Source organism: Rhea pennata, chromosome 3, assembly GCF_028389875.1.
Source record: "Rhea pennata isolate bPtePen1 chromosome 3, bPtePen1.pri, whole genome shotgun sequence".
Classification (NCBI taxonomy): domain Eukaryota; kingdom Metazoa; phylum Chordata; class Aves; order Rheiformes; family Rheidae; genus Rhea; species Rhea pennata.
Genome location: NC_084665.1, coordinates 91070883 through 91098445, shown reverse-complemented (window position 1 = coordinate 91098445; position 27563 = coordinate 91070883). Strand labels below are relative to the sequence as shown.

The following is a 27563-nucleotide window of genomic DNA, read 5'->3' as shown; positions in this document are numbered from 1 at the left end:
ACATCAGGGCACAGCAAATTCAAATGGCTGTGGTGTTGACATACACCTAAGTGCGTGCAGTGCCTGCACCTGACATTTGCTGCAACAGCTTTATCCTTCTTGACTAGCCTTTTCTGTCAGTTCTCGCTCTAGATTCCTGTGAGAGGTGCACTGAGATGTATTTGGACAGACTTCTACATGTGGGTGCTGTCACAGTACATGTGTGCCTCATGTTAAAAGTAATATATTTTGAAAGTGTACGGTAAGACGGCAGGGTCCTTCTGTGCTACCTCCATTTTTACCTGCCATTCTCTGCTGCAAAACTGGATCCCAGGTGCTCGTCTTGAAATCTGCGCATTATCTCCAACATTTAGAAATGCCAACAAAGGAGAAATTTGCTGAATTGTTGTGCTCTTGGAGGCTTTGTGTTCATTCTGGTACAGGGGAAAGTGTGCAGTATTTACTACTAACAGTTATAAACCTCTCATTTTAGAGTATTTACTGATAGGAGCACCAATGTACTTTCCTCCTTAAAATGCAAGTGCTTACTTTCTGCATTTCAAATTCTAAAATTTAGACAAATTTACAGAACTGTAATCCTTCAAGTACTCAAAAAATGTTGCCAGTTTGCTCATAGACTATTGTTTCGTTTCCTCAAGTACTGCTACTGTTTGAAGCCAGACCATCACGGTTGACATTTAGTAAACTGCTTGTTTCACTGTTGGCCATGAGTCCTACTGTAAAAGTACACTTGGGGTAATAACTAATAAGTGGTGCAAGTATGGACGTCTTCACCTGCAAACTTGATCTCATGCTTCTGCAAGCAGAAAGAGCCTAATGGAGCAGATTTAATATAAACAATGGACAGAAGATATCACTCACACAGATCCATGTATTTCTCCAAGTAGGTCCAGAAGATTCAATTTCTCATTTGCTAGAACCTCTCTGTTCTGGGGTCTAAGGCACCAAAGTATCAGACATAGTTTTATGGACAATTCCATACTGCTGTGCAAGAACAAAAGGTGACTATATAGGGCTTTTCCCTTTTTAGTTAGCAAACACCATTTTAGTGTATGAATATAACATTGATTAAAAGTAACTTTAAATTGAATCCTGTAGAGATTTCATTCCCTAAAGAAGCATGACACTACATGTTAAAAGAGTGTGTCATCTTGGCATGTGAGTGTTTTGAACTAGCTGAGTAACCAAAGAATATGGTGGAAAATAAAGCAGAATGTGAATGTTACTGTAGTTTGACACAAATTAAAATCACATATCAACAACTTTGTGCTAAGCACAAAGAAAAATGTTCTGTCTGAGGGTCACATTAACAAAGCACTCTGTTGACAAGTCAACATATTTGGTCAATTGAGGTGGAGAGGCAGCCTACAAACATCAGCAATAACCTCTTTATGACAAATTGTAGTTACTGATATTAAAAGTTGGACTTCAGAGTAAATTTAAGCAATTATCCCAAGAGAATTTGAGACTGTATTCAAAGAAATGCAACAAAATAATAATTCTGTACGTGTAGTTGGTACGTAAGTCTCTAAACGCAGCTACTGTGCAGCCTTTTTAAACACACTTCTGTATGGACTAATTAGATCTACTATCTTAATATGAAAAGTATGACCACGTAACTTATGGGGTGCTTTTCATGATGACTTAAATTTCCATTGCTGAACTGCTCACAGTATAGATTTGCTAACATTAACGCCAACACTGTCTGTGATCTTGAAGTTGCTCCTGTTCCTCTGTTCAAGCAGCGAATTTGACTTCTCAAGAGTCTGATTGTCCCATTACATATATATATATATATATATATATGTATATAAAGGCTCTTCTCTTATTAAAACCAGAAGTTTTCACACTCTCTAGAGCAGAATCCGGTCTGATATTTATGATCAAACATTTCATGACCACTTCTCTTGTCCTAATTCTGGTCATTTGCAACAATGCTGGTGTTAAGTGACCAGGAAACACTATTATTCTAAAGTAATCTTATTTTCAGGCTCTGTGCCTGATGTCACATGGAATCACTTATTTCAGTACAACGGGAAATAAGGCCACTACGGATAACAGTATTTCTGAGGGAAGAAATGTTGCTCATTGCTGAATGGAAGCGCAGTATACCCAGCTGATTATATGCTGTAAATTGCTCCTGGAAATCAATGAGTTTTAGCATTTAGAATAAAAAGATGAGAGAGTGACTGAGCGAAGTAAGAGCACAGAGAGAAAATACGAAGGATATTGAAGCTCTCGCTGGAGCACCTGATCACATGTAAGTTTCTCAGATCTGGCTGATAATGGACAGCAGAACTTGTCTTGCTAGCTGGGATGAGCGCAGGCAGGAAGCACCAGCAAGGCTCCATCAGTGGCTGGTCAGCCTTACAATCTCCTTATTCTCTTCTTCCACCACAAATAAAACCCTCACAGTTCTGCTGTCAGCCTCAGAATATCCTCGCGCTCAACATCTGTCATGACCTTCACATACAAATGACAGAGATGTTCAACACCATATACTTAAATGGAAATGTGTAAGAATTGTGGATTAGTTAGATCCTTTTAAGTCTTTGAATTTCACAGTTCACTTTAGAGTTATTTCTTCTGTTCTTGTGGAAGCTGTAGACCAAAAAAAAAAGGCTCAAGCCCCTTAATTTTCCAAATGTAGTAAAAAGTGTTTAGATACACACTTTAATATATTTTCTTTGGCATTTTTGTAAAATACAGATATATAATTATAGATATAATGCATATATAGCATTTACTATGTTGATAAAAAGCTAGTCTTTTCACAATGACACACCAATAAGTATTTACAATATGATTCAAATTTTAAGGAACAAATGTTTCAAACAATATTGTGCGGTTATATGATAAGAATAATTTGAGGAAAAATAAGAGACCAGTACTAGAAAAATCCCAGATGACAAACTACCTACTACTACCAGGAGCACTTCCATGCATAAACTTTTGTTTTCCATCGTAGGAATATGTATGATTTCGCTCTTCCATATTTCAACCCAGCCACAGCCCCTTAAGATGACATGGAGAATTATCTTGCTTACCCTTTTTAAAGTACAGATTAATTGTACCACTCCCACCACTTAAAGCTTTATCCATCTGCAATATTTCAAAGTTTTGGCTGGAGTAGAAATTACTATACACGTGTCTCGTTAATTAAATCAATGCAGTTATGGCAGTTTACATAGCTGAAAACTTGCCCATATTCTGCACATTTTAAAACCATTATACAAATTATTAGTTTGGGTTTTAAGCAGTGTTTTAGCATTGGAAACCTTTGCTTGGAGAGCTGACCAAAATCAGCAACAGATCCAAGTACATAAATGCTTTGTTACCTTCCTATATGAACCCTGTCTAAACATACTTGCACCTTTAGCATATTGTCCCCAAATCCTGTGAGGCATGGAAGTGCTATTCCACTTTATAGTTGAAAAAAATTCAGTTACAGAGAGGCTAAGTGAATTGCCCAATGTCACTTGGGTAGTTTGTGACAGAGCAGAGAAACAAACTCACATCTTCTAAATTACAGACTCATCCTCTAGCCTTTCCAGCTCTGAATGAGAACTTCATAAACCAGCATCTTCTTTAACATAAACATATATATAACAAATAGAAAAGAAAGCATTCGCTGGACAAGAGCTTAATTAAGTAGTATTGTGGTTTCTTCTCTCTTTCCAAATAGTAAGAAGAGATAGAGAAGGGTCTGTTTCTCTTCCATTATCTCTATCCCAATGAAGAAATATTAGCTGCAATGAGCATTTCTTAAAGTGGGAAGCAGTTAAGTCACTGTTTGCCAGAAAACATATTGGCACTTTCGAGAAATACAACAATCTACTTTTAGTGAAATCTGACAGAGAAAACCACAAACTTTGAAGGCCTTATTCTCCTTTCCACAGAGCTGATCAGGGAAGCATTTCCAATTACATCTGCACCCACGTTAAGATGTCTTTAAACCACCTGCATAATACAAGGGAGGCTTAGGGTCATGTGGAAGAAGAACGATTTTCTCAAGCATTAAAGTATGTCCCATAACCTCCACAGTTAACGCTCCGACAGGCGGGCAGCTGAAGGGCAGCGTTCGCAGCAGGGCCGATGTGCCCAGGGGCAGGGCAGGCGCAGACACCGGCAGAAGCTTCCCTGGCACACAAGCGTCTCCCCAAGCCCTTGTCATTCTGGAGAAGCCTGGTCAGCAACAGGTTTTGATCCGCATTTTTATAGATCCCAGAGATGGGAAGGAAGTGTGAGCTGCTTAAATTCCACAGCAAAGACTGTTTGAGAAACAGAGCAGTAGTAACCTCACAACAGAAAGGAACAAGAAAGAAAGACAGATGGCTCCCTGGAGGGAGAGAAATAGGCTGTAGGTGTCATGCTATAGCATTCGAAGCAAACTATTACAGGAATTCAGCCTACTGTAATCCTGGTCCCAGGCCGGCCAAGTTACAGGGAGGCAGCTACCACAAAGTTCTGCTTCCTGCAGCAGTTTGTGGGCAAACTGGGTTTACCAACTGCCTAGCTGGTATAGGCAATTCATTTATGAGATTCTGAGGATGGAGGACATTTTGCCCTTATAAAAAAATACCCCCAAACACATGAACTTCTCATCCTGCTCTTTTTTTTTAAATCAAACCTGCATTTTCCTTTAAAAAAGTAAAAATACAAAAACAAAGATACATTAGAATATCCTACTGTCCAGTAAATGTCTTATAGGCAATATTCATGGTGAAAAAAATAAATGCATCAAGCCCTTCCGTTAATAAAATGAAGCACCCCAAAGTTCATTCTGTACCAGGGAATGCTGCTTCTCCTGCTGTTGGTTTAAATCGCTCACATCACCACAGTTTGAATCTGCATTATTTGTCTTTAAACACCTAATCATAAATCTAGACTAACACTGAAAAAGATCCTAGTAAAAATGCCATGCTGCTGATAAGCTAGAAACAGCATATCATGAGAAGGCAAACTAATCTTTCCATTCACTTTGTATAAATAATCCATTAGCTAAGCTTCTGTTTTAGGCTGGATGCTTGATGCTTAACACTTTAAGTCCAAATATCCTTCATATCCCTTATAATAGAAGAAACTTGTAAAATATCTTTGGCACATCAGCTTAGCGTTGCATGAATGTTTTAAAGAAACTCACTAGTGCTATAGGAAATGTAAGTGGGCTTGTTTGTGTTGTTTAATACTCTAAGTGTCATTTCATTCTTTAAAGGGGCTAGAACAGAGGAGGGGGAAAAGGGGAGGAAGTCTTACTTAATTTGTTGCATATGTCCCGACGTGTTATACAACTAAGTGTATTATACCAGAAAACTAAAGCAGTCTGTGCCGCAACAAACTCTGTGTAATCCAAAATAGGAGAATAATCCGGCCACAAGCAAGTCAAAAATTCAGTGAAACTTCCTCTCATACTATATATACACACACTTTACAAGCTACATTGAGTGTCCTTTCATATTCCAAAAGAAATACATTGTAGACACCAAACATACTGTACTTTTACTTAAAGGCTTCATCAAACCATATGTGCAGACACTTGAGAAGACGAGAGTGTTAAGCTTCCTAGGGTCCTAGAGTCAAAGAAATTCTGCTGCCCCCCACTGCTAAGTAAGTGCACTCCTTCCACAGGGGGCAACATCTGCCGATCCGTCATGGTTCCACTTGGCGAGGACCCCAAGAAACTTCCTTGGGAAGAAACAATTTTCTCAGGACTGGCAGCCAGTTTAGGGGATGTGGAAAAGTTATATCCATACAGTGCACAGGGACTGTGCAGTCTAAACGTGTTGTAGGAGCCTTGGTGGGTTTGATTAGTGGTAAAGGCATTGCTCGATGGGGATGGCATGATGTACTGGAGCTGTGGAGACATCCCTGAAATCTGCATAGATATGCCAGTTTGTGGGCAGCTGAATGCATCCCCATCACTGCCACTCATGGACATATTCACAGTTGTGCTACTCGACACACCAACATAAGAGGGAGTCCTCGGGGGTGCAAACGTCTCACTGGTTTGGTTTGTGAGCCTGTTGTAGGTTTCAGCCAAAGAAGTGCTGTATCTGTTCAGGGTCAGGCCTGAGCGGGCACAAGCTGTGTAGTCAGCTGGAGCAAGGCTACAGAGCTGGCTAGTGTTGGGACTGAGATGGAAAGCTGGAGATGAGCAAGGGGAACCGGGTAAAAGGTGAGGGTGGGTAGATGGCACTCCACTGCCAGATCCCTGGAGTAAAGTAGAGGAACCTGCATTTCCTGGAAGAGAATATTAAAGTGTAAGAAGCACGTTCAGAAAAGTTCGCTTCCTAGACTTCCTTGACAGACCAAGACCTTTTTGTTTTGATAATAACCCCCTGACATGAAACATCTAATGCAGAGATTCAAAATATACTGTACATACATGTGCAAATGTGTGCGTGTGCACATATGTACTTCTAAAGAAACGACCTATCCAAGAATGGAACACAAGTTACGCTTCTGCAACCATCATTCAATACATTCAAACTTACAGCTCCTGCCCTCGAGGTTAACTATTTTTCATTTGATACTGGAAGCAAATTGCATGGTGGTTAGGACATGGCGAGCACTACATCACAGCAAGCCTTCTTCATAACTACAGAATTTGTATCATCTACGTTGTTGCTACACTCTGGAGCACATTCACAACCCTTTGCTCTGTGTGACACACGCTTCCTTTGTGCCTATCGTTATCAGCGTGTCAGCTGAGGAACCAGCTCTTCACCTCAAATGATAGAGGCTCCCACTGTTAAAGTAACTTCAGGGAAGTCTAGGCTGGTTACTGTGTGTGGCTGCTTCACTTCCTAAAGGGTAGGCAGAGGTTTAAGCTTGTAGTGGACTGTTCACTTGCTGGAATCAGAACTTTTTACATGACAAATACAAGTGCTGAATGCTCTTAAAATGCAGGGCTTGCTATAGGTGAAGCCTGTTCTCAAGACTCTGAAAATTTCCCAGCTGCAAGAAGAGTTTCCTTTTCTTAGAGATTTTATCCCCTCCCAAAAAAATGAATGTAGAAAAATCAATTTTAGCCTTTCATAGCTTCCCAAAGACTCTCTTGTTGCTGACTCACATTAACAATGACATGTTAATGATGATACAAAGCGATACATAGACTGTCAGTAAATTAACAGGATTTCAGGTAAGTGAGCTAGCAAAAACAAAAACACATTATTATCAGTGAACGTTGCCTGTTCTTCTTGCTCTGCTCACAGATCACCAGGCACAAATCACCACCAGACACCTCCATACGCTAAAATCCTAGTGTAAAGTACAGTTATTTTTCTTCTAGTCCATGTCAACATCTCCACTATCTGAGGATGGGCAATTCCAGCATTAACAATCAGGATGATTTTCTAGAGGGACCTTTCAGCAAGTCTCTTTGGCTAAGCTCTAAATCATCCTACCATGAGATTAAAGATTTTGCAAGGATCTTAGTTCCCATTCTTTGAATGTAACAGTAACTTCAACAAACTCCTTAACTTCAGGCAACAGCAGGAAAGGAAGTAGGAAGGTCATGACTGTGGCTCCCCTGCTTTAAAACAGTGCTGCTGAATAAAAACAGGGGAATGCATTTGGTCTGTCTCTTGGACAGATAAACTTCACAAAGAGGAAGAGTGAGTTGCTTTTAAGTCTTACGCATTCTTACAAGGTATTTCAGGTCTGATGCTGACTTCTCATTATAGGCTTTTTTTACAAGGACCATTTCCTCCCCTGCCAAAAACTTTGCCAACACTTACTCTACATATCTGTGACTTAGCACAAAGCCTTCTTTTTAATTGCCTGCAAGCAATGGTGATCAAGTTTTCTCAAGGGAACGGGCAAAGGAAAAATTAAGTGATTTCTGTGTATGCTATAGCTCTGAAGATTGCTTAATGACTTGAGAACGTATTATCAAGAAAGCAGGCAGGATGTTTTCAAGTTTGGTAGGCGTAAACGTCAAAGTCAAGAGAAGATGTCTGATGCACTTGCAAAAAGGCTGAGGTCTTCTACATGCACATGGATGCCTCAGAAATAAAGAAATCCAGCAAACAGCACAGAGATGCCTCTCTCTGTCCAATCAGGCGAATAAAATAGCCTTCTCTCTCCCCACAGCAACCTGTCTGTGATGAGGGAAGTGGAAGGCAAGAGACTGTAGACTGGGGAGCATGAGAAAGCAAAATGGAGAAGTCTTTTTTTTTCAAGCTCCAGGATGCAGACAAAGATTGTAGGGAATTTTGCTGAATATATATATATATATATGTGCGCATATATATATATATATATATAAATATATATATATATATATAAAAAGAATCAAGGAAGCTTCCCAAGGAGAAAACCTAATTAAGCTTGCTGCTGTTTATTCAATACTTAGAGAACGTTTCTTCTCTCCCCTCCCCCTTTTTCTTCCCTAAACACTCAAGTAATTCCTACATTAGAGTTTGGATGTATACAGCAAAAGTCACCTACAGATGAACTCTGTCTTGTATATCTAGCCCAAGCATAACACTAAGGAGGGGATAATTCTGTCCTTAAGTAAGTAACTCACATCCTCCACGTGACCTAATTTACCTTTACAACCTCACATTTTTACTGCCACAGTGGTTAAATTAGTATTAGTTTTGTAACTTAGAATAACTCCAATTAGACATGATGGCCTGCCCTGGGACTGGTTGGTTGATTTTTTTTCGGCAAGCGACACACCAGCCTAGATTTGTATAAGGAATGATGGGCAGAGTTTTATCTTCATGCATTTTTGTACCGAAAGAACACAAAGAAGATTGTTACCTTGTTTGGGTATCCCAGGTATATCTTCAAATGTAAGTGTCCTCAGTGAAGGTCTCCAGAAGGCGTAAGACTCTACCAAAGCCTCCAGTCCCATTCTGTTTAGAACAAAAACATGGTATCATAATAGAAAGCTGTTTCTCATCTCACAGTTCTTTGGATACTTTACCTCAGACATATACAAAAAGTACTAACATTTCAGAATTATTTTGAGGGAGGTTTTTTTTTTTTTGTTTGTTTGTTTTTTGCTTTTTAGAAAAGATCAGCCTTATGTCCTGATCCATGAGCTCTATGGTCACTGTGCTGGTAGTATGCAGAGAGCTTCCCTGGTTCCACAAGTCTGGCTCTCTGTTCTGCTTTTCGCTTTGGCTATAATGACATTAAATATTTTCCTAGTATGACATTTCCTTAAGAGCAGCTGTGCTAATTGCTGGAGGGATGATCTCCTATTTCTGATTAGAAGAAAGATGATCCACGTGCAACTTTTATTTAAATGAGATTCCCAGAAAATCATGCCTCCAACATAAGCAAGGCATGGATGTACCACTTTTTTGCTACCAAGTGTATAAGCAATGCTGTGTCTTGCTTATTATCTGGGGACAAAATGCCTTTATAACTAATTATCTTCAATTATTTTCTTTCAACGCTTTTCCACGACAAATTAGAAATAACTACCTAGACAACTGTTGCAACAGATAATATGTAGAAAAAAAATTCTGTTCACTGAAGGTATCAGTCCATTCATTTTCTAACAGAATTTTCTAAATAATGCAGCTCAGAGGTGTAATTTTGCTGTCACTTTTGGCCGCTGAGTCCCAAAGAGCTGTTAAGTGTCAACATCAGGCACATACCAAGCACAAGTAGTTGCCTTTGAGCAGCAGCAGTCTGTAAACCGGAATTATGCAAATAGCCCAATTTGAAGCTACCAACACCCTCTTCTAATACAGCTTCTTCCACATTGCATTTCTAGCAGGATCACAAATATATTTCAGGAAACAGTTATAAAGCATTTATTAGCTAAACCTGGCCTAAAAAGATAGCCTTCCATCTCTGCAGTAATAGTGAATTTTCATTTCTAGTTAAAGTGGAGATAAAAGCCACCTCCTGGAGGAGTGTAGCTAAGGCGATAATTTATACAAGATGCCTTCGAACAATTTCCACATTTTATCACCACCCTAATTTATGCTATCAAATGGCCAAGTTTATTTAACAAAACAGTTATGTTTTTCCTGAAGTATTTAAAGAGAGAAATTCTGGTCCTTTCCTGAGGAAAAGTTTTTATAGGGTCAAACTTAAGGCCTAACTGAAGAATGAAACAATTCTCAGCACATAAATTCTGTTGCACTTTGCAAATGTACAGGGAACACATTAAAAAGGTGAAGCTACTGATTTCTGTAAAATAGCCTTTGGGACTGAAAGGAAATAACCTGAAAGAGAGTATTTCTAATTAAGCAGAATTATTGCATGAAGCAGTGCGGAATAAGACAGCTACAATAATTGAAATACTGAAAAGTTACATATAATGATATCACAGTACTTTTTTTTAAACACTGTTGTTAAATGTCTAGGTGATAATTATAATAGAATATTGAAGATAACAGAATCTTAATATTTAATTTCTATGTTCAGCAATCAAGTAAATTAATAATAAACCAACTAGTAACTTAAAAAGAAATATCTTCCTACAAAATCAAAAATCTGAGCCACACAAACATATTTATTCTGTACCTCAGAGCTTACCAAAGAAAACAGAAATACTGATTTTAGTAAACTAATGTTTATTTGCTGCAGACAAAAATATCACTTCTACAGAACTAGAAATGTTACAGAATCACTTCTGTAACATTTGCATTTATTACATTTTCTAAAGCCAATCTAGATACGTTTATACAGAAGTCTTTTCTGTAGAATGACCTTTTAATGCATTTCTATAAAATATAATTGTCTTTCAATTCAAACCTCATGCTTTTCTTTAATGCCCAAATCAAACTTACCCTTAGTAGCTAAATAAAAAATAAATCTCTGTATAGCCCCATTCCTACAACTGGGTTTGGATGGTTGCAGATGCAGTAATCTTACTATATCTACATAGCATTCAGATAAAATCAATGTGTTTAGCCATATAAGTCCTGTTTAAAATTGATTTTTAAACAATCCTCTGTTTTCCAGAGCATCTTCTCTTGTTTTGTAGAACATTATGGATGAAACTCTAACCTCACTTCAGGTTAGAAATTTCGGTGGAGCCAGGATTTCACCCACACATTTCTTTGAAGGGTCTCTCAGCATTTATTTTATAGCTCTGCAATGAGCACGCATAGCAGAGACACTGTCTGCAGGGAGTTGTCAAATATGGCATGTATGGCAATTTTTTTGTTCCCCAAGTATACACAGCAGGTTTTGTTTCTTCAGTCTGGATTTATCTGGAAGTTAATGTTCACTTAGCTTCAAAACTGAAGGCTACAAAGGAGGACAAAACTCTTATTTATGCCTGTGGAAAGGGGTTTACTTCCAGGCCTAAGGACAGAACATGGCCAACTGTTTTTTGCTGGAAGACATAAATCTCAGAAAACAGCAAATGTGGAGTGCAAACTGAAAAGATGCTTTTAGTTGATTCAGGTCAATCTTTATAACCACTCCACCACTTCTGTAAGTGTTTCTCTCCTACTCTTCTAAGAGCTTGCATAAAAAACATATTCTAGTTTGCTGGGCAATCTCAGCCATTGAAACAAAATGTTTTTTAATGCTCTAACCTCTGCTAGAAGAAAAGCTCAGTAAACCAGCTAACAAAAGATACTCTCTGAACATTCCTACCCGTACACAGTTTGCTTCCTTCTCTGGAAGGTTAGGTCATAAATATAGCAGCTGTAGACACCAAATGCAAAGTGGTCACTGGAACCAATGTATACTATGTGCCACAATTAAATGCTGCTTTTTTTAGCTGAAATGGTTTAGCTTACAATTCATAACAGACTTAAGTATTTTGCATTAAACGGTCTTTGGATAAAATACCTCATCAGTATTGGCAGCAGGGACTAGACTCAAGTCTCCACTTTGCAGTACTCAGATTCCCTATTGCTATTTTGAAAGATTCATGGACCAAGAGAGAACAAGCTATTAATCAGTCCAAGTGCAACATAAGAGATGGAAAACAGGCCTGTTGCAAGGTCATCTATAGCCTAGTAGGAAGGGCACTCACCTAGGAATTGCACATTGTGGATTTAAAACTCTTCAGGCTAAAGAGACACTTGAACGCAGGCCTCCCATCTCCTAGGCGAATGTACTAAACATCCAGCTACTGCATGCAAGACTTAGTTTCTCCTCTTTTAAGAGAAAACAATGAGCGATTCATCTCCCCTAAATGCCATTTAAGTGCAGGAGTCTGGGGCTGTAGTTTCATACTGGTATCTGCACTTTGCATCTCTGGTCAGGAGAAAGAAGCTATTTCAAGAGTAGCCTCTCTTGCTGGCCAGCTGAATTGCTACTAACTTCTCTGTAAATATAGATATTCCCCTTCGTAGGAAGGATATCCACTAACAGCCTTCAAAAACTGATTCTGTCAGCCTTAAGACGGCTATCTCCTTCCCCAGCACCTACCTGTTACGTCCTGAATCTCTAAATCCTTTGGCAAATGGATTTCGGTCTATCTTCAGACGAGTTATCTGTTAAGACGATTAAAGAGAAATGGTGAGAATTCTGCAAATTCAGCTAAGTAACACAAAATATGACTCTCCTGACAGAACGAAGCTGACAGTGAAATTTTCTATCTTCTTTCACCTAAAGCATAAACACCTTACCATTTGCATCGCTTACGACAGTTTTCTTGAAACACAGCAAAATAAAGCCCAGCTTTGTGATCATTACTTTTACAGATCCCCAGAGAAGCTAACAGGTATTTATGCTACAAAAGACAGGTTGCAATTCTGGCAAATGTCATTCTTCACCTAAGAGAGTATATTGCCTAACTGCGATAAAATTGAAACAAAATTTTATTTCTGTATGGGTCAAGAAGGGGACATGAAAAGATTACCTGTAGGCCATTATTCTTTATAAAAACCAAAAAAAAAACATAAATACTTGCAAATTATTTACATAAATGGGGTAGGTATCAAATAATTATATTTGATTGTTTATGAATCGCCAGCTCTGAGTATCTATTGCCCCATTAAATGTCTTCTCACTGTAAAGATAACACGGCATATATAACTTCCCAAAATATAGCTGAAATAACATATATGGAATTAATAAAATGTCACAACACTAAATATGGTGCCACTGTTAGTGTTAATATTTACACAAGTGGTAAATGAGAGCCAAACACTGGAGTTTGGCAACCTGCAGTTTATTTTTGACTCTGAAGCTGACTGCATAGACCCAGATAAATTGCAGTTAATATTGAATAATGATTGCAGTTAATGAAAATGATTGCAACTTCTCTGGGCTTCTGCCTCTCCTTTAAGAGCTGGGACACCTTTTTCAGAAAAAGTTTTGAAATTACTGGAGTCTAGCCCAGATGTGCTTTAAAAATCTATCTGGATATTTATCTAAATTTGAAGGTACAAAAATACTTTTAAACACTCTTTTCCTTGTGCTTCAATGCTGCATTTGTAATGAAGACACTTTTAATGATGTCGTCTACTTAGCCCGTGAGGTCTTCATGACAGGAATTATTTTTATTTACGCCAAGTCGTTCACACAGCCTGAAGGCTCAGCTATAGCTTCCAGGCGCTGCTGCAATACTACTAGTGAAAGCTATTAAATATTTAAAGGGCTGAGCCAACGCATTTTACTAAGTGCTGTAATGAAAGAATCTCCTTTTCTCCTGTCTTGTACTTCTCTGGCCCACTCTGAGAAGCCTGTGAACTTCTAAGTAGAAAGCCCACGTTACCTGTTGATTTTGGTATGCTGTGACAGTCGTGAAAACTGTCTCTGGAAAGGAGAACGCTTTGACCCCTTCTCCTGAAGGTATCGGCTTGACAGGGGACAGATCATCTCCACAGTCCTTACGGATGACATGGACACGGGGCTGATACTTATGCATAGAGTGCAGGATAATCTGTGCAATCAAAATGAAAGGGAAAAGATAACATTTATTAGAAAGGACACCCTGCTGTTTCAGGACTAATAGCTTTTTGGAACAGATTATGGCATGTGTTTACCATGCCATTTACTGGAAATGAAATGTTTTCTTTAACCTCTGAAGGTTCTTATTACAGTAGTCTAATCCCTATGCATTTATGTTATTGCCAAGCCTAAGCATTTAAAAGTTATGACTCGGGAGCTTCAAATTCAGGAGACTGGCTTAACAAAATCAGGGGTGAAGTCCTGCTCCCACTGCAATTAGGAAAGTTTTGTTGCTTTTTTCACTTGAGTCTGGATTTGATCTACCGAGATTAACAACAGCAGCATTGGCCTTTTGTTTTCAGAACCTTCAGGAGATACTTGAAGCATTTTTTCCCCGATATCCTGAAGGCTGGAAACATATTTTGTTTTCAATGCAAGCTGAGACTCTCACACTCTGAAGGAGCAGAAACTTTGACTAAAATAACACCACCCAAAACTGCAAAATGTTAATCACCGTAAGTTCATAATATGATTACAGACACACTGAATATCAATATACAATCTCCTCAAAATATACAAAAGCCAAGTATAAAGGATAAACCTACAAAACCTATAAAAACTCATAGTGCATAAACACAAAATGCTTTCTGGCATTGCTCCCAAATTTTAAAGGGGACTTAAAATGCAAAATTTTCCTTTATTTTCCTCTATTTCATTTCAGTTAAGCACTACTAAAATAGACAATTTCAAGAAAATAAAATAATTGGAAGCTCAAGTATTATTTTTGGAAATTCTAATAAATTAAGAACTCAATAAATAAATAGGCCTGTAGCTATTGGCCTGTGGACATGCTAATCAAAATTCAGGGAAAGTATTTTTATTTCCTGCTCCTCGAGTAGCCCCAGCATATGTATGTGCTCAGGCACTTCAGAGAGTCCTCATGCCTGAATGCCAGATACCATGCAAGCTCATTCAGTCAAATGACATAGAGGACATTACATTCATTTGGATAAACGAGAGTTTGACTATTTTAGTATACTTGGTTCTGGCCAGATGACATGACCTCACTTTGGAAAAGCCAGGCTTCTGATAATCAGGGTTTCTATTAGCCTGTAAGTGAGATTTTGACAACAACATCACAGGTTCCAATAAATTTGCTCAATGGATGTGCCCTATGGATGTTCTCATATGAGAACCTCATACGAAGCTTTCTCCCAATTTCTGAAACCTTGCAGAGAGCAAGACTTTTTTTATATGCAAATGTGTACTCTCTTTTCCACAATCCTTTCGGTTCTCTGCTGGCAAAGATGTAGAAAAGGACAACTGCAGAGAGAACAGCACATTCCTGAGCCTACTTTCCTGTAAACACCCAGTGACACGAGAGGAAGCACCAGTACAACAGAAGGGCAATCACAGAAGTCTCTGTGCGGTGGTCCGTGTCCCTGTCACTGCTCCATGCCTTGTACAAGGGAGTACCTGGTTACACGGCAGACCTGACTGCAGACGCTGAGAAGCCAGGCAGCTCCGAACAATTCTGCTCATGCAGGAGAAGCAGTGGAGTCACGGCAGCACGGAGAGGCGCGCTGCCCACTCCTCATCCGCGTGGCTATTAGAGCTAACCTGACCCTCGTTACCTCTTAGAAGAAGCCTGGCTTCGCTCTGCACTATACTGAATTTTCCTGGTGTTGACACATTGCTAGACCATTAGTGATCTGTAGCAAGGAATATTTTTTCTTTTGTATGGTGCCTTATACAACGGGATCTTTTGTTAATGGCTACAATTCTGAATTCTAGCTATGTAATATATAATTGCAGAGCCTTAGAGAAGTGAAGAGCGATACTATGTAAACAGTATATAAAATGAGAGGGAGATGCAACACCCACCCTGGACATTTTTTACCTCTGTAATTATAAGCATCACTGAAAGTTACCATCATGGAAAGGCTAGGGAAAAGGAGATCCCTGCTTTTCATTTTGTTCTGCTGGTGCATTTAACAGAGAAAATAGCATTTAACACTTTCTCTGCAGAAGCAGCAACTTTCCATTTGTACCCTTAGAAAACAACAACAAAACCCAGGCAGTGCAGGTCCCACCAAATGCCAAGCAGGGGCTGACATTACTTTTGATTCACTTTAAGCACCTCGTTCTTTCTAAAATCCCTCATGCCGTATGACCAAACCTCACATACGCCTCTCACAGCTCCACTGAAACTCACACGCAGAGCCAGCCACTAGCAGCGCTCGTCCTCGGTTTCAGCGCTAAAAAACCAGCATTTAGGCAGCAGACTCTTCAGTCCGATGCCGACCTGCTCCTAGCAAAATCACCCATCTCAAATGTTACCTTTGCTACAATAATGTTATAAAACAACCAGTCTATCTAAAAACTACTTAATTCAAACTTTCCTTTTGCTCTTCAGCATGCATTACGCCCCGTGCTTGAGCCACCACACCGTCGCGTTCGAGCCCTCTGTCTTCCCCCTGCAGCATGTGAGCAAACAGCCGAACGGTGCCAGTGAAGAAAGAAATGGGACGGTGCCCATCAGCACCACATCATCCCTTTCTAGCGGGATAAATATATTTTCCAAAACGTAAAATAACAGACTTGCTACATTTTGACCGCAACAGCCATCCCAACACCATTACTAACCAGAAGGCACCTCAGTACAGAGCCTGGGGGTAAGCAGGACACGGCAGCAGTGCTTTAGAGCAAAGGCAGGCTGCACCCAAGGAAGAGGCTCCCGGGGCTGCGCAAGGTGCGCTGGGGCTGGGAAGAGGCAGCCCAGGAGGGTGGCAGTGGAAAACACTGCCCAAAGCCTCTGCAAACACACAAAGCTCTTTCTGGCAAGAATTGTCTTCGTAATACGTGTCGTGTAAGGGGCTGCCACGACGAGCCTCCACCCTGACGCCGACCTTAGGGACTGCCGTGATACAAGTCTCATGGCCAGCGCAAAAGACATCGCAATTTTCCTGCCCCGCAGCAGAGCGGCAGGTACATTACGCAGCCACCTCCCGACCAGCGGCAAGGCCTTCACCTTGCTTTTTTTCCCCCCAAATCTCCCTTTACTCTCTCTGCAGAGCCCACGTATTCAGGCTTTCTGCAGGGAGAGGAGTGCCAGGAGACAGGGAGCAGGAATTCTCTCTTCACAAAGACCAAAACTGCAAGTGTAAAGGCTGATGTTTTCCAGCTTTTGATTGTGACAAGAACATATAACTACCCACTGACTGGAAGCAGAGCTTGCTACTTTGAGCCAAGTCTGGGTAGCATAACAGTCTGCCTCTGCTTCCAGCCTTCCAGTTCCCCCTGCTTTCAAAAGGGGAAACGAAAAAAAAAAAAAAAAAAAAAAAAAAAAAAAAAAAAAAAAAAAACAAGAAACAATTAAGACAATAACCATCTCATTTTCATTAAAGGTTAAAAAGATGTTCCTTTGCATCAAAAAATACCTAGTTGGAAAGCACAGAAAACAGCACAAAAATGTTGACTTCTCCCCTCTATTGAAATTCAGACTTAAACCAGCATCAAAATCAAAAATCAAACGGTTCTAATCAGACCAAGAAAATGATTTTTACAATGCAGTGCTTATTCCATAAACTGAAGATGAGAGGCGTTAATGTAAGAAACAAGGAATGCCAGGAGCACACACTTCTCAGTGTCAACTGCAAAATACAGATTTACCTTTCCTTATCATAGCTATTCAGATTAAAGACACAAATGCCACAGTGCATGTCTTAAAGTCGTCATCAGGCCTTAACGTCTCTGTAGACACCCTAACTCTCCAAAGTAGGGAATCTACCCTAGGACTTCCTTTTGAGAACACAAATACATGGGGAAGATATATCGTCACTAGGTTTGCTTGATCTTCTCAGGCTGCAAGCGGAGCCCATGTATCAGAGCGTCCTACGTGCAGACGAGCTGCAAAACCTCTCCAGAGAACAGCACTATACCCTCACGTAGTCACAACCTCCCACTCCAAACGCTGATGAAAATAGCAGCAGGCAAGCAAGAAGTCCAGAGAGAGGGCGGCAAAGCAAGATGTCCTAGAGATGGCTGGTTTCTTTCAGCAAGAAGCTGCCCCGGGCCAGCGCTGCCATTTACCACGGAGCCCAAAGCATGCAACGGGGAGCTGGCTGCCATTAATCACTGCCATAATAAAAATACTACAGAGAAATACTACCTTACCCTCTGTTTGCAAATGTAGTCTCCATTCCCGCAACCATGAGCCACTTCTGCATATGACTCTGAGAGTTACTACTCTGGAACAGATAAAAGGGCACTGGATCGATCTCATTCTGACTCCCTAACACTCAACGAAAATCACGTGTGCAGGAACAAAACCTAGCCCTCAAATTTTAACATGGAAACTCTGCAAAAGCTGTCACTCCTGAGGAGAGCAGCAAGAACAAAGCAGCAATTGCAAAAAAAGGTTACACCCCAGAACCAGACACAGCATGGAAAGTATACCCGAAGAAAAAAAGCTAAATCCCGACTTTGATTAAACTACTGGAGCAATGAAGGCAAAGTATGGAGACCTCGTGGAGTTTTCTCTGAGCTATTCTGCCTAAGCAGAGACCTCATGGAGTTTTCTCTGAGCTACTGCCTAAGCAGGGGGAAAATAATAATAATAATAAGAAGAAAAGCTTTCTAATAACCTAAATTATGCCCCATCTCCATAAAAATAAATATTCTAAGGATGGTATGGCCTTGACCCCTAGATCCTCTAATCCAGCATCCCTCCCCCAGTACCCTCTTGAGAAAAATGGTTCCTTCCTGCTTCGGAGAAACAATTGTTTTCTATATTCATCACAAAATATGATTATTCGTTTTCCATTATTGCTGGAGGCGTTCAGAGGCTACATAGCTTTTTCAATACAGCATTCCACCCTACCATAGCTTTAAAAGAAAAAATGTACCCATTGCAAGAGACACTTTTCTGCTTTCTGCTTTTGCCTTTTCTGGTAATTATGAATGACATGTTTGCAATTTCCCAGATCTGAGAAATACGAAATTATTTTGCAGTCATCCTTCTTTTGTCCTTTTATTTTAATACTTAAATTTCCATTTTGGGGAGGAGGGGCACTGCTGTAGCTCTGAATCAGTTCAATGTGTCTACATCACTCGCTAGAGCTTTACTTCACTCTTTTCCAAATCAAAACACTTAACTAAAGACCAGAAAATTTATATTCTTCCACATTATGAATAATGGTGTGCTGTGTACGCTACACAGGTTTCGGTTCAGAATAAAAACAAAGCTGAGATCTGGGATGGAAAATAGAGTAATACAATTTTCTACATATCCAAGACTTTATCACAGGGCAGTCTGTGGCTGCAAGTGCCTGGGTGGACCACTATACCCACACATCGCCCCTCCGACATGAGCAGCACAAAAGCCAGCCGGGGCGCTCTCCATCGCAGCAGCAGTGCTTTACCCGGTCGCATCTGCCTCCCCCGTTAAAGCCTTTACGCCAAACTCGGGACTCGGCGAATGCAGCTCCCGCTCAGGAAACGTCCCAAACACCCCAGCGCTGCGGAAACCACGGGAACTACCTGTGCTCATGCCTACTCGAACGAACCTTGCCAAATCAGATCCCCAGACTGTAATTCTGGAGATAAACAACGTAAAGCATCCTAAAGTTTTTTAAGCAATCCTAAGCAGAAGCACTGCTAATTCAAAAGGCGTAAATACCCACGTGTGCTTTTTCAGGAAGAATGCCATTGAATTACGAACGGTATTATACGAAAGGGAGCTGCTCCGTCCAGGCTATCGCATTCACTAGCTCAGTCCAGCCCATCTCCTGTATCCTATGTCTGTAACATTTACTCCTGCACAATTTGACGACAGTGTTGAGCTAATCTCCTTTGCAAACGCGCAGGGAAAAAAATAAAACCCTCATGCTTATACTTGGAATGAGCTTTGACAAAATACCTGGTTTAATGTCACAGAGTTACAGATACACGTAGTGTCTTTGTACTGTGTGGCAGGTACGTTTTCTTTCATTTCTTTCAGCAAAAGAGAAAGTATCCTGCTTAATATGTTAAAGTCAATGGAATCCACATCCTGCCTCAAAACTTGCCTCTTAGAGCTTAAAACTCCACCACTTGGAATTCAACGCTCCCTTTGAAAGAAAGCCAACACTTGCTATTTATTACTGGATTTCACAAAATTAAAGACTTCACCCTGACTAAAAGCAATTCTCATATTTTAATTATTTCCTAAAGTGTCAAGTAAAACAGAATAAAGGATTGCTGGAAAGATACTGGCTTACATCTGTCATGTTTCAACAGTTTTGAAGAGAAAGAGAAATATTAACCTAACACGTTTTGTCACATTAGATAATGTCATAACTAAACAATTTAGAACTTGCAAACAGAACACTCATACTGCAAACGTCTTCGCCAGTTTTTTCAGAAGTAATGAGCCTCAGCTGTGAAAGGGTCTTGCTTCATAAGGTATGCAATAAATCATTATCGGAGCGGACCCAGCTCCCATGTTGTTCGTTTTTGACTGCAATTATTAACACCTCATGGGATTTCACACAACTGTTTAGGTTAAGAAAATAGTTAAGTGTATTTTTACTCACATGAAGTTATTACACGCTATTAATGTTTCTCCTAGCCACTTGTGAGTTTAAACACACTTTTTGATTAGAGCAGAAGTTGTGAGCAGCGCACTTGGTGGGAAAACGTGAGAGCAATTCTGTCCCTTCATATTAGGCAATTTAGCCTTGTAAAGCCTTACTTTGCAGGATTTGGAGGGGGGAGTAAAACAGCATGCTCTAATAAGCAGTTAATTATCAGGCTGGAAAGTAAGCAGATTTTAGACCCGGACAGCGAAGTCCCAAAACAGCTCTGCGAAGCCCAGCCGATCGCTGGCACCCCGCGGCCGCAGGGCAATCCGTCGGGGCTGAGCCCCACGCGGGCGCGCGACGCACGTGGCCGCAGGCGCACGGAGTACTCACGTGTCCTTGATCGTCGAGCTCGTTGTTGGTGAGCTTCAGCTTGTCGAAGCTGATCACCTGCCTCATCCACGTCTCCCCAGAGGCAGGGGAATCGGGGTGAATGTACACACGAGGCGGTACCGGCGAGTCCGCGTTGCCAGCCACCATCCACTTGGAGCTATGATAAACGTACCTGTAAAAAGAAAAACCATGTCCATAACAACAAAACTGGGAATAATTTATGTGGCCGACCCCATATTAATAAATTAGGGCCTATGCCTACAGCAAGAACCTGTCTGTAAACAAACATGAAAAGATGACAAATAAAAGTTACTAAATTTCAAAATCTCAGTTCCGGCAACTAAAAAAGACCGGCTAAAAACCACGCTCTCCTCTGACCTTAGTCTTGTTAAAATCAGTACCAATCTTTACCTGCTTGCTGAGCTTTAAGCCGGTTTAAGTTCACTGAGTGCTGCAGCTCTGCTCTGAACAGGCATTAGTGCACAGGCAGATCAGGCTCTTAATTTATCGAATCGAAAAATAATTCCGCATTTGGAAGACTCAACATGCTGAGTCTAAAATAAGAGTCTATGAATAAAGCTATTGAAGGGAAAGCACAGATTATGCCTGTGAAAACTAATGAAACTCTATTGAACCATGTTCTTGTTATTTCTGCAAGACTATATTCGTTTTCTTGAATAGTATTGCAGAAAGGCTTAAAATGAAAAAAAACATAGCCCATATTTCATTTGATAGGCCAATGCTGACGAAGTCATTTTCTAATAAAAATAGAGCCTGCTTCAGTAGGAAACTTATTCTTAAGACAGATGCTTCATGGGACAACTCAAGAAGGACTAATTAAAATTTAAAGCGTCAAGGTATATTTTCTTTCAAGTACAGCAAAATTCCTGAAGATCATCTTTATTTTTTTATAAAATATGAAAGTCTATCAAATCATATGTTTGTACAATTCAGTTCCTTGAGAGAAAATTAGAAAATGATAAACAACAATCAGAAATGAAAACAAAATGATCCAAACCATGCATGCCTTCGTGCAATTCGTATCAAGTTGTAAAACTAAAATTTAGAACTATGGTGAAGTCTTTTCCCGGAGATGAGTTCTCAACTGTAAATCGTACAGCCAACTGTTTTAGTATTTTTCATTTATTTTATATTTTTTTGTTTTACATGAAATATGTCATTTTCCTACCAAAGTAGGAAACTTCCTAAATATCGATAATGTGTTTCAAACAGATGCTTAAGCTTCTAGAAATTTATAGGAAGGTCTAATTTTGCTAGAAATCTAGATCTAGATGTAATTTTCTTCATTTCCATTTAGTTTTGGTCTCTGCTATGGCAGCAAAAGATTAGGTTCAATATACGACTTCTATTGTACCTTTCAAGCATAAAGATCCTGCAGGACAGTCAGTTTGTAAAGTTGCACGAACCGAAAATTTAAGTAACAGTCAGTAATAAAAGAATGCAGAGATTCAATACAAACAGTGAAAAGGGAAATCAAGTAAAACACCAACATTTAGCATGAAAACAAAGGTAAGGTATCATAAATGTAATCATAAATCATAAACATATGATTACATACATTTAGTTTGCCAACTAAGAAAATACCGCCCTGCATACAACTTTTGTTAAGTTACTTCAGTTACTTGGGGACCACGGTATAACACCAGGCAGACAGCAAAGATCAATATGAATGTACTTATTTTAAACAAAACATCATTTAAAACTTCACACTAAATATTACTATCCCTTTTAACACTTTTGTTCAGTAAGCAACATCTTTTAAATTGCTTTTTTTTAGGAATTAAGAAACAGTTCAGACCTTCTAAGAACGACATGCTTAGGCTGCAAAGTAAGCGCACACTTGCAACACAAAGCAACACAAGGACCGAACTGATCTGCATGGGTTCAGAAAAAAAAATCCATCTTTTCCCTATGGCAAAGGACAAAAAAAGTCTCCCCTGATTACATGTACATTTATATCTTCACCTTGTTGAAAAATAAGAAAAAGCCCTTACAATGGGCATAAAAAATGTCTTATGTACCGCATTAGAAAAGGATGAAATTACAGTCAATGAAGCAAGGACACACAAAAGACATAGGGCAGTGTTTGTCTAGGAAACCTGGAAGCATTCCTGGAGAACCAATCTTTTATCTTCTTCATCTGAAATGTTCCTATTTCTACAATTAAATCTGCAGTGGTTTTCCCTGAATTATAGTAAGTATAGGGTTGAAATAATCAAAACAGCAATTGGTAAGGACCCAATCCTGTCTCCATTGAACTACTTGGCAAAGGTCCTCCTGGCTTCTATGGAGAATGGGATCATGCTTGCAAAGCAAGGTCTACAAAATGTGTACAGCTCAAAACAATAATTTCTGTGGGCCCAATCCTGCAAAAATTTCTATGGAAGAGTAGTTTCAACATCATCCAGCTAGAAACAGGACAGTCTTTGCACTAAGAGTTTAAGCACATACTTCCTAACTTCAAATGTTCGAAGAATATCTTAGTTTCCTTCCTCACATGATTCTTCAGAAAACGTTATTACTTTTCTAAAAAAGCAGTAACTAGAAATGCTATTCCATCTGGATCTGAGCAAACAGCTACTGAATATACGAATGATAACCAGCTACTAAAATAAATTAAATAATTAGTTTGAAGCATGACCAAGAAAGTTTGTATGGATTACATTCTGATGCCTTCTAAGTAGACATTAATGTTATTAATGCTATTAATGTTAACATTAATACCATCTAGCACTAAAAAGGGGGGAATTAGCAAATTTATTTGTTAATAGAAAATAATTTGTACCGACGTGAAGTACATTTAAGCCACTGATGAGGAATGAAATCTGATAGCAACATCTCTTTGACTACATTAAAACTGCAGTCTGTGAAAGCAAAAAGCTCTGAATATTTGCCTTCAGTACATACACAACATCAGCCAAATGTATAAAGGATTTCAGTAAAACTGCAGTTGTTTTCTGCATACTTGGCAGAATGTTCTTTCTTTTTTAAACTGCGCTAGGAAGAAAATAGGAATCTGAAGGAGAGTTAAATGCTACCTTCTGCTAATTTATATACTGTTAATATTTTCTTCCAATAGCCAAGATCCCTATGCCTTGCATCATAAGTTTTGTGCCTTAAAGTCACCATACCTGTATCTTTTGTTATCCACTGGCACAATATCCATAGCAATATAATACTGCTGATGAGGGTCTAAACCTGAGATCTTCACTCTCATTGCGGGAAACATCCGCCTGAACATAGAAAGAGAGAGGTCATTTTTAATATGAAACAGACTTGGGAATGATTGTATAGGAAAAATAACCAGTTTGTGGGATTTTTCCTGTTCTTCTTTTTAGCCTATAGAGTCCTTTCTAACGATTATAGTTACATAGCCATGAAATGGTCCATTCGATATGTCAAAACAGATTTTTAAAGTGCATTTACTCGAACAATGCTTCGTATGTTTTGAGATACGCTTTGGGAGTACAACTATTACCACATCATTTCAACTTTATTGTTAGACAGTAAATCATTTTGTTTCGAGATTTTATTTTAGCAGTGCACGCATTTAAAGCCCGTTAGAGATATTAACTAGAAATATGTTTCTGGAGATGTGCAAATGCCATCTCTTATCCAGGAGGACCAATACTGACAGAAACGTAAACCGTCAGTTGGGCTTTAACAGACAGCGGCAAATGGTGTGCCATTTATACATCAGCAAATTATGAAGTTAAATCCATGGTGATACAATTATAACACTACCAGGATGCAGTTATAAAATCCAATGTGCCATGCTATAACCAAACAATATGGTCTTTATTGAGACGGGACTTCCTGTCTGCAACTTACTAAAGGCGAAGCGCAAGAGTTACTCTGTGTTTGAAAGGTATAGTAAAACTTCTTTATTGAAAGCAGAAACCAATGTATAAGGTAATTTCTAAAAAAAAATGCATTCACAATTAAGATCATTCTGTGGGGGAAATGGAATAATTAACCGATGCATAGAGTCTAACATTAAAAAACATTTTGTAATTCACTGTATATTTGGCATGCCATTTATCTAAAAAGTTCATTCTTGTGGCCAAAAAGAAATGTCATTAACAACGAGTTTGCTGCAAACTAATGAAAGGGGTATTTCTTTACATTATAAACCTAAAAGCCATTCCAGTTTATGCAGTATTTGCTACTTTCTGAATAATAAAAATTAAACTCATTACTGGGGGGGGGGGAAGCTATCTCTATTATTTGTGAATAAACAGGAAGGTAAATCTCACTGTGATTTACTAGTTTTTGCTGTTATTTTAGTGCACCTGTAAGATAAAAAAGAAAATCTCTGACTGGACTCTCTTAAGACAAATGTCGCTTTGTGCTGTTTAAGCCTGCATTTCAATCATTAATAAAGCCTCTCTGAAAATGTAGACGGTAGCATATGGATTCAATAAAATATGTTTTTGTAATTTCTAATAAGTTCAGATACTTTTATACTATCCAGGTTTTTACCACGTGTATCCACTGGAAAGGGGGAAAAGTTTCCCTTCAGAGGCAACACGGCGCTCGCAGACTAATGAACAGGAAACCTAAAACGCCACATGCTCCTGTGCCCATCTAAAATTATCGCCATCTACCTGGCTCGTAAATCAGTTTGCTCTGCCCACTTTGATGTGCGGGCGCGCGGGGGGCTTCTGGGTGCCACCTGCGCCGCGCTCCTGCCGCGCCGCGCCGCCCGGCGGGCCCCGACGGCTGCCCGCGCGCGACGAGGCCCGCGCGTGGGGCGCCGCACCGAGTTACCTTCCCGCCTTGGTGATGATCATCTCGGTGCCGATCTCGTGGAAGCGCTTCCAGAGTTCGGCGCCCTGCAGGTCCACGCGCGGCGCCTGCGGCGCGGGCAGCGGCGAGGCGGCCCGCGAGCCCTTCGCGGAGCCGCCGGGCGACACGGGTGGGGACCCCCCGAGGAAGCCGTCCTCGCAGCCGCCTGCGGAGAGAGCACAGGGCCGGGCAGCCAGGGGCGGTCCGCGGGCGCGCTCCCGGGCGCGGGCCGCCGCCGCCCTCCCCCCCAGGCCGGCCCCGTCGGGCCGCGAGGCTGCGGCCCCGGGTGGGCTCCCTCGGGGCGAGCCGTCCCCCGCGGCCACCCACGGCAGCGCTGCGGCGGTGAGAGCGGCGAAGGCCCGCGGCGAGCGGGGCGCCGGGCGCGGGTGCGCGGTGCGCGGCCGGCGGCGCGTTTCGTTCGGGCGCGATTTAACTCGAGCTCCGCCGGCCGTGGCCTCCGGCCGCCTGACTCTGACTGCGACCTCGGCAGTACGGTCGCGTACGTAGAGGGTACGGATACGTGTGCACGGCATACATTTGCGTCTATATACGATTTCAGATATACCTATATTCATATATGTGTGCATTATAAGCACACACACATATATATAAAAGTTTTATGTGCATATATATATATATACACACACCCAAATTAAGATTTTTTCCTTCCCTCCTCGGAAACAAATCGCCGCTCCGCGGCTCGCACAGCTCCCGCGGGCCGCGCAGCGGCTCCCGCCCGGTGCGAGCAAGCTGCGCGGCGAGGCGCGTCCCCGCGCCGGCGGAGGTGTGTGTGGGGGGGAGGGCACGGCGGTCCCGGCGGGGGCGCGCAACGAACCGCGTCCCCCGCGCCGAAAACGAGTTTTAGCTCCCGGATCGCTTGGGGAGGAGAAGGGGGGGGGGCGGATTTTTTTTTTCCCCCTTCTCCTGCAGCGTTAAAAGGAATTATGGAGGAAAAGCAAGAAAAGGAGTCGGCTCGCGGAGCCAGAGCTGGCTGCGCCGAGCGGGAGAGGCGAAGCCGAGCCCCGTCGGGGCGGGCCTGCTCGCGGAGCCGCTGGGAAGGGCGGCGAGGGGCGCGGGGAGCCGCGGCGCGGCGGCGGGCACTCACCGGCGGCTCCGCGGGCGGCGCAGCCCGGCTCCATGTCGCCGCAGGTCCTGGCGGCGGCGGCGGCGGAGCTCTTGGCGCAGCAGCCGCTGCCCGCTTCGTCCTCGGCCGCCTCCTCCTCGGCGCCCAGTTTCCGCCGCTTGGGCTGCCGCGGCGGCGGCGGCGGCGGCTGCTGCTTCTCGGCCCCGATGAGCGCCTCCACGGAGAAGGCGTGAGCCTTGAGGCTCATGGTGGTGCCGGGCGAGGACCGCCGCTTGTCGGCCATCCCCCCCTCCCACCGCCCCCCCGCTACAGCCCGCGCATCCAGGCGCGCTGCGGCCGCCGGCACCCGCGCCCGGCCCGGCCCGCCGAGCCGGCCGCCCTCCCGTCCTCCCGAGCGCGCAGGCAAGGGGCTGGGGCTTTTCCTCGCCTTTCTTTTTAAATCCAAGTTATCAGCCAAGTTTTTTTTTTTTTTTTTTTTTTTTTTTTTTTAAGAGGAAAAAAAATCTATTCCTTTTTGCAGATGCGCTCTTTTTCTCCCCCTCCCCCTCCTCCTCCTCCTCCTCCTCCTCCTCCTCCTCCTCCTCCTCCTCCTCCACGTTCTGCCTCGTCTGATGGGCCAAACAGGACTGACATGGGTAACAAACGCTCTGCGGACACAAATTAGGGCTTGTAATTGAAATTTGTTGCCTTGATCTGTCAGCACTTCCAGGCAGGAGACCGGTGGGAAGGACCCGCTCATTAGTGTCGCTGCGGCGGCGGGGGCAGGGCGGAGCCGCGGGGCGGGGGCTGCGGGCCCCGGCCGCCCCCGGCCCAATCACGGCCCGCCCGGGTCCCCCCCGCGCCCCCGCGCCGCTCCGCGCCGCGCACGGGGCCCCGCGGCCGCGGGGAGC

The 27563-nt window shown here is 41.7% G+C and overlaps 1 protein-coding gene across 1 annotated transcript; it reads right to left on the bottom strand.

The window, feature by feature from the left end:
- Positions 1–2695: 2695 nt before the first annotated feature.
- On the bottom strand, positions 2696–26965 carry TBX18 (T-box transcription factor 18). The gene is made up of 8 exons (XM_062572792.1): positions 26695–26965; positions 25572–25755; positions 23933–24034; positions 20781–20952; positions 13652–13819; positions 12361–12425; positions 8770–8864; positions 2696–6240 (listed from the first exon to the last, which is right to left on the bottom strand). Exons 1-8 carry the CDS (start codon positions 26954–26956, stop codon positions 5516–5518), a joined length of 1773 nt encoding a protein of 590 aa, XP_062428776.1. The 5' UTR covers positions 26957–26965; the 3' UTR covers positions 2696–5515.
- Between the last annotated feature and the right edge of the window lie 598 nt (positions 26966–27563).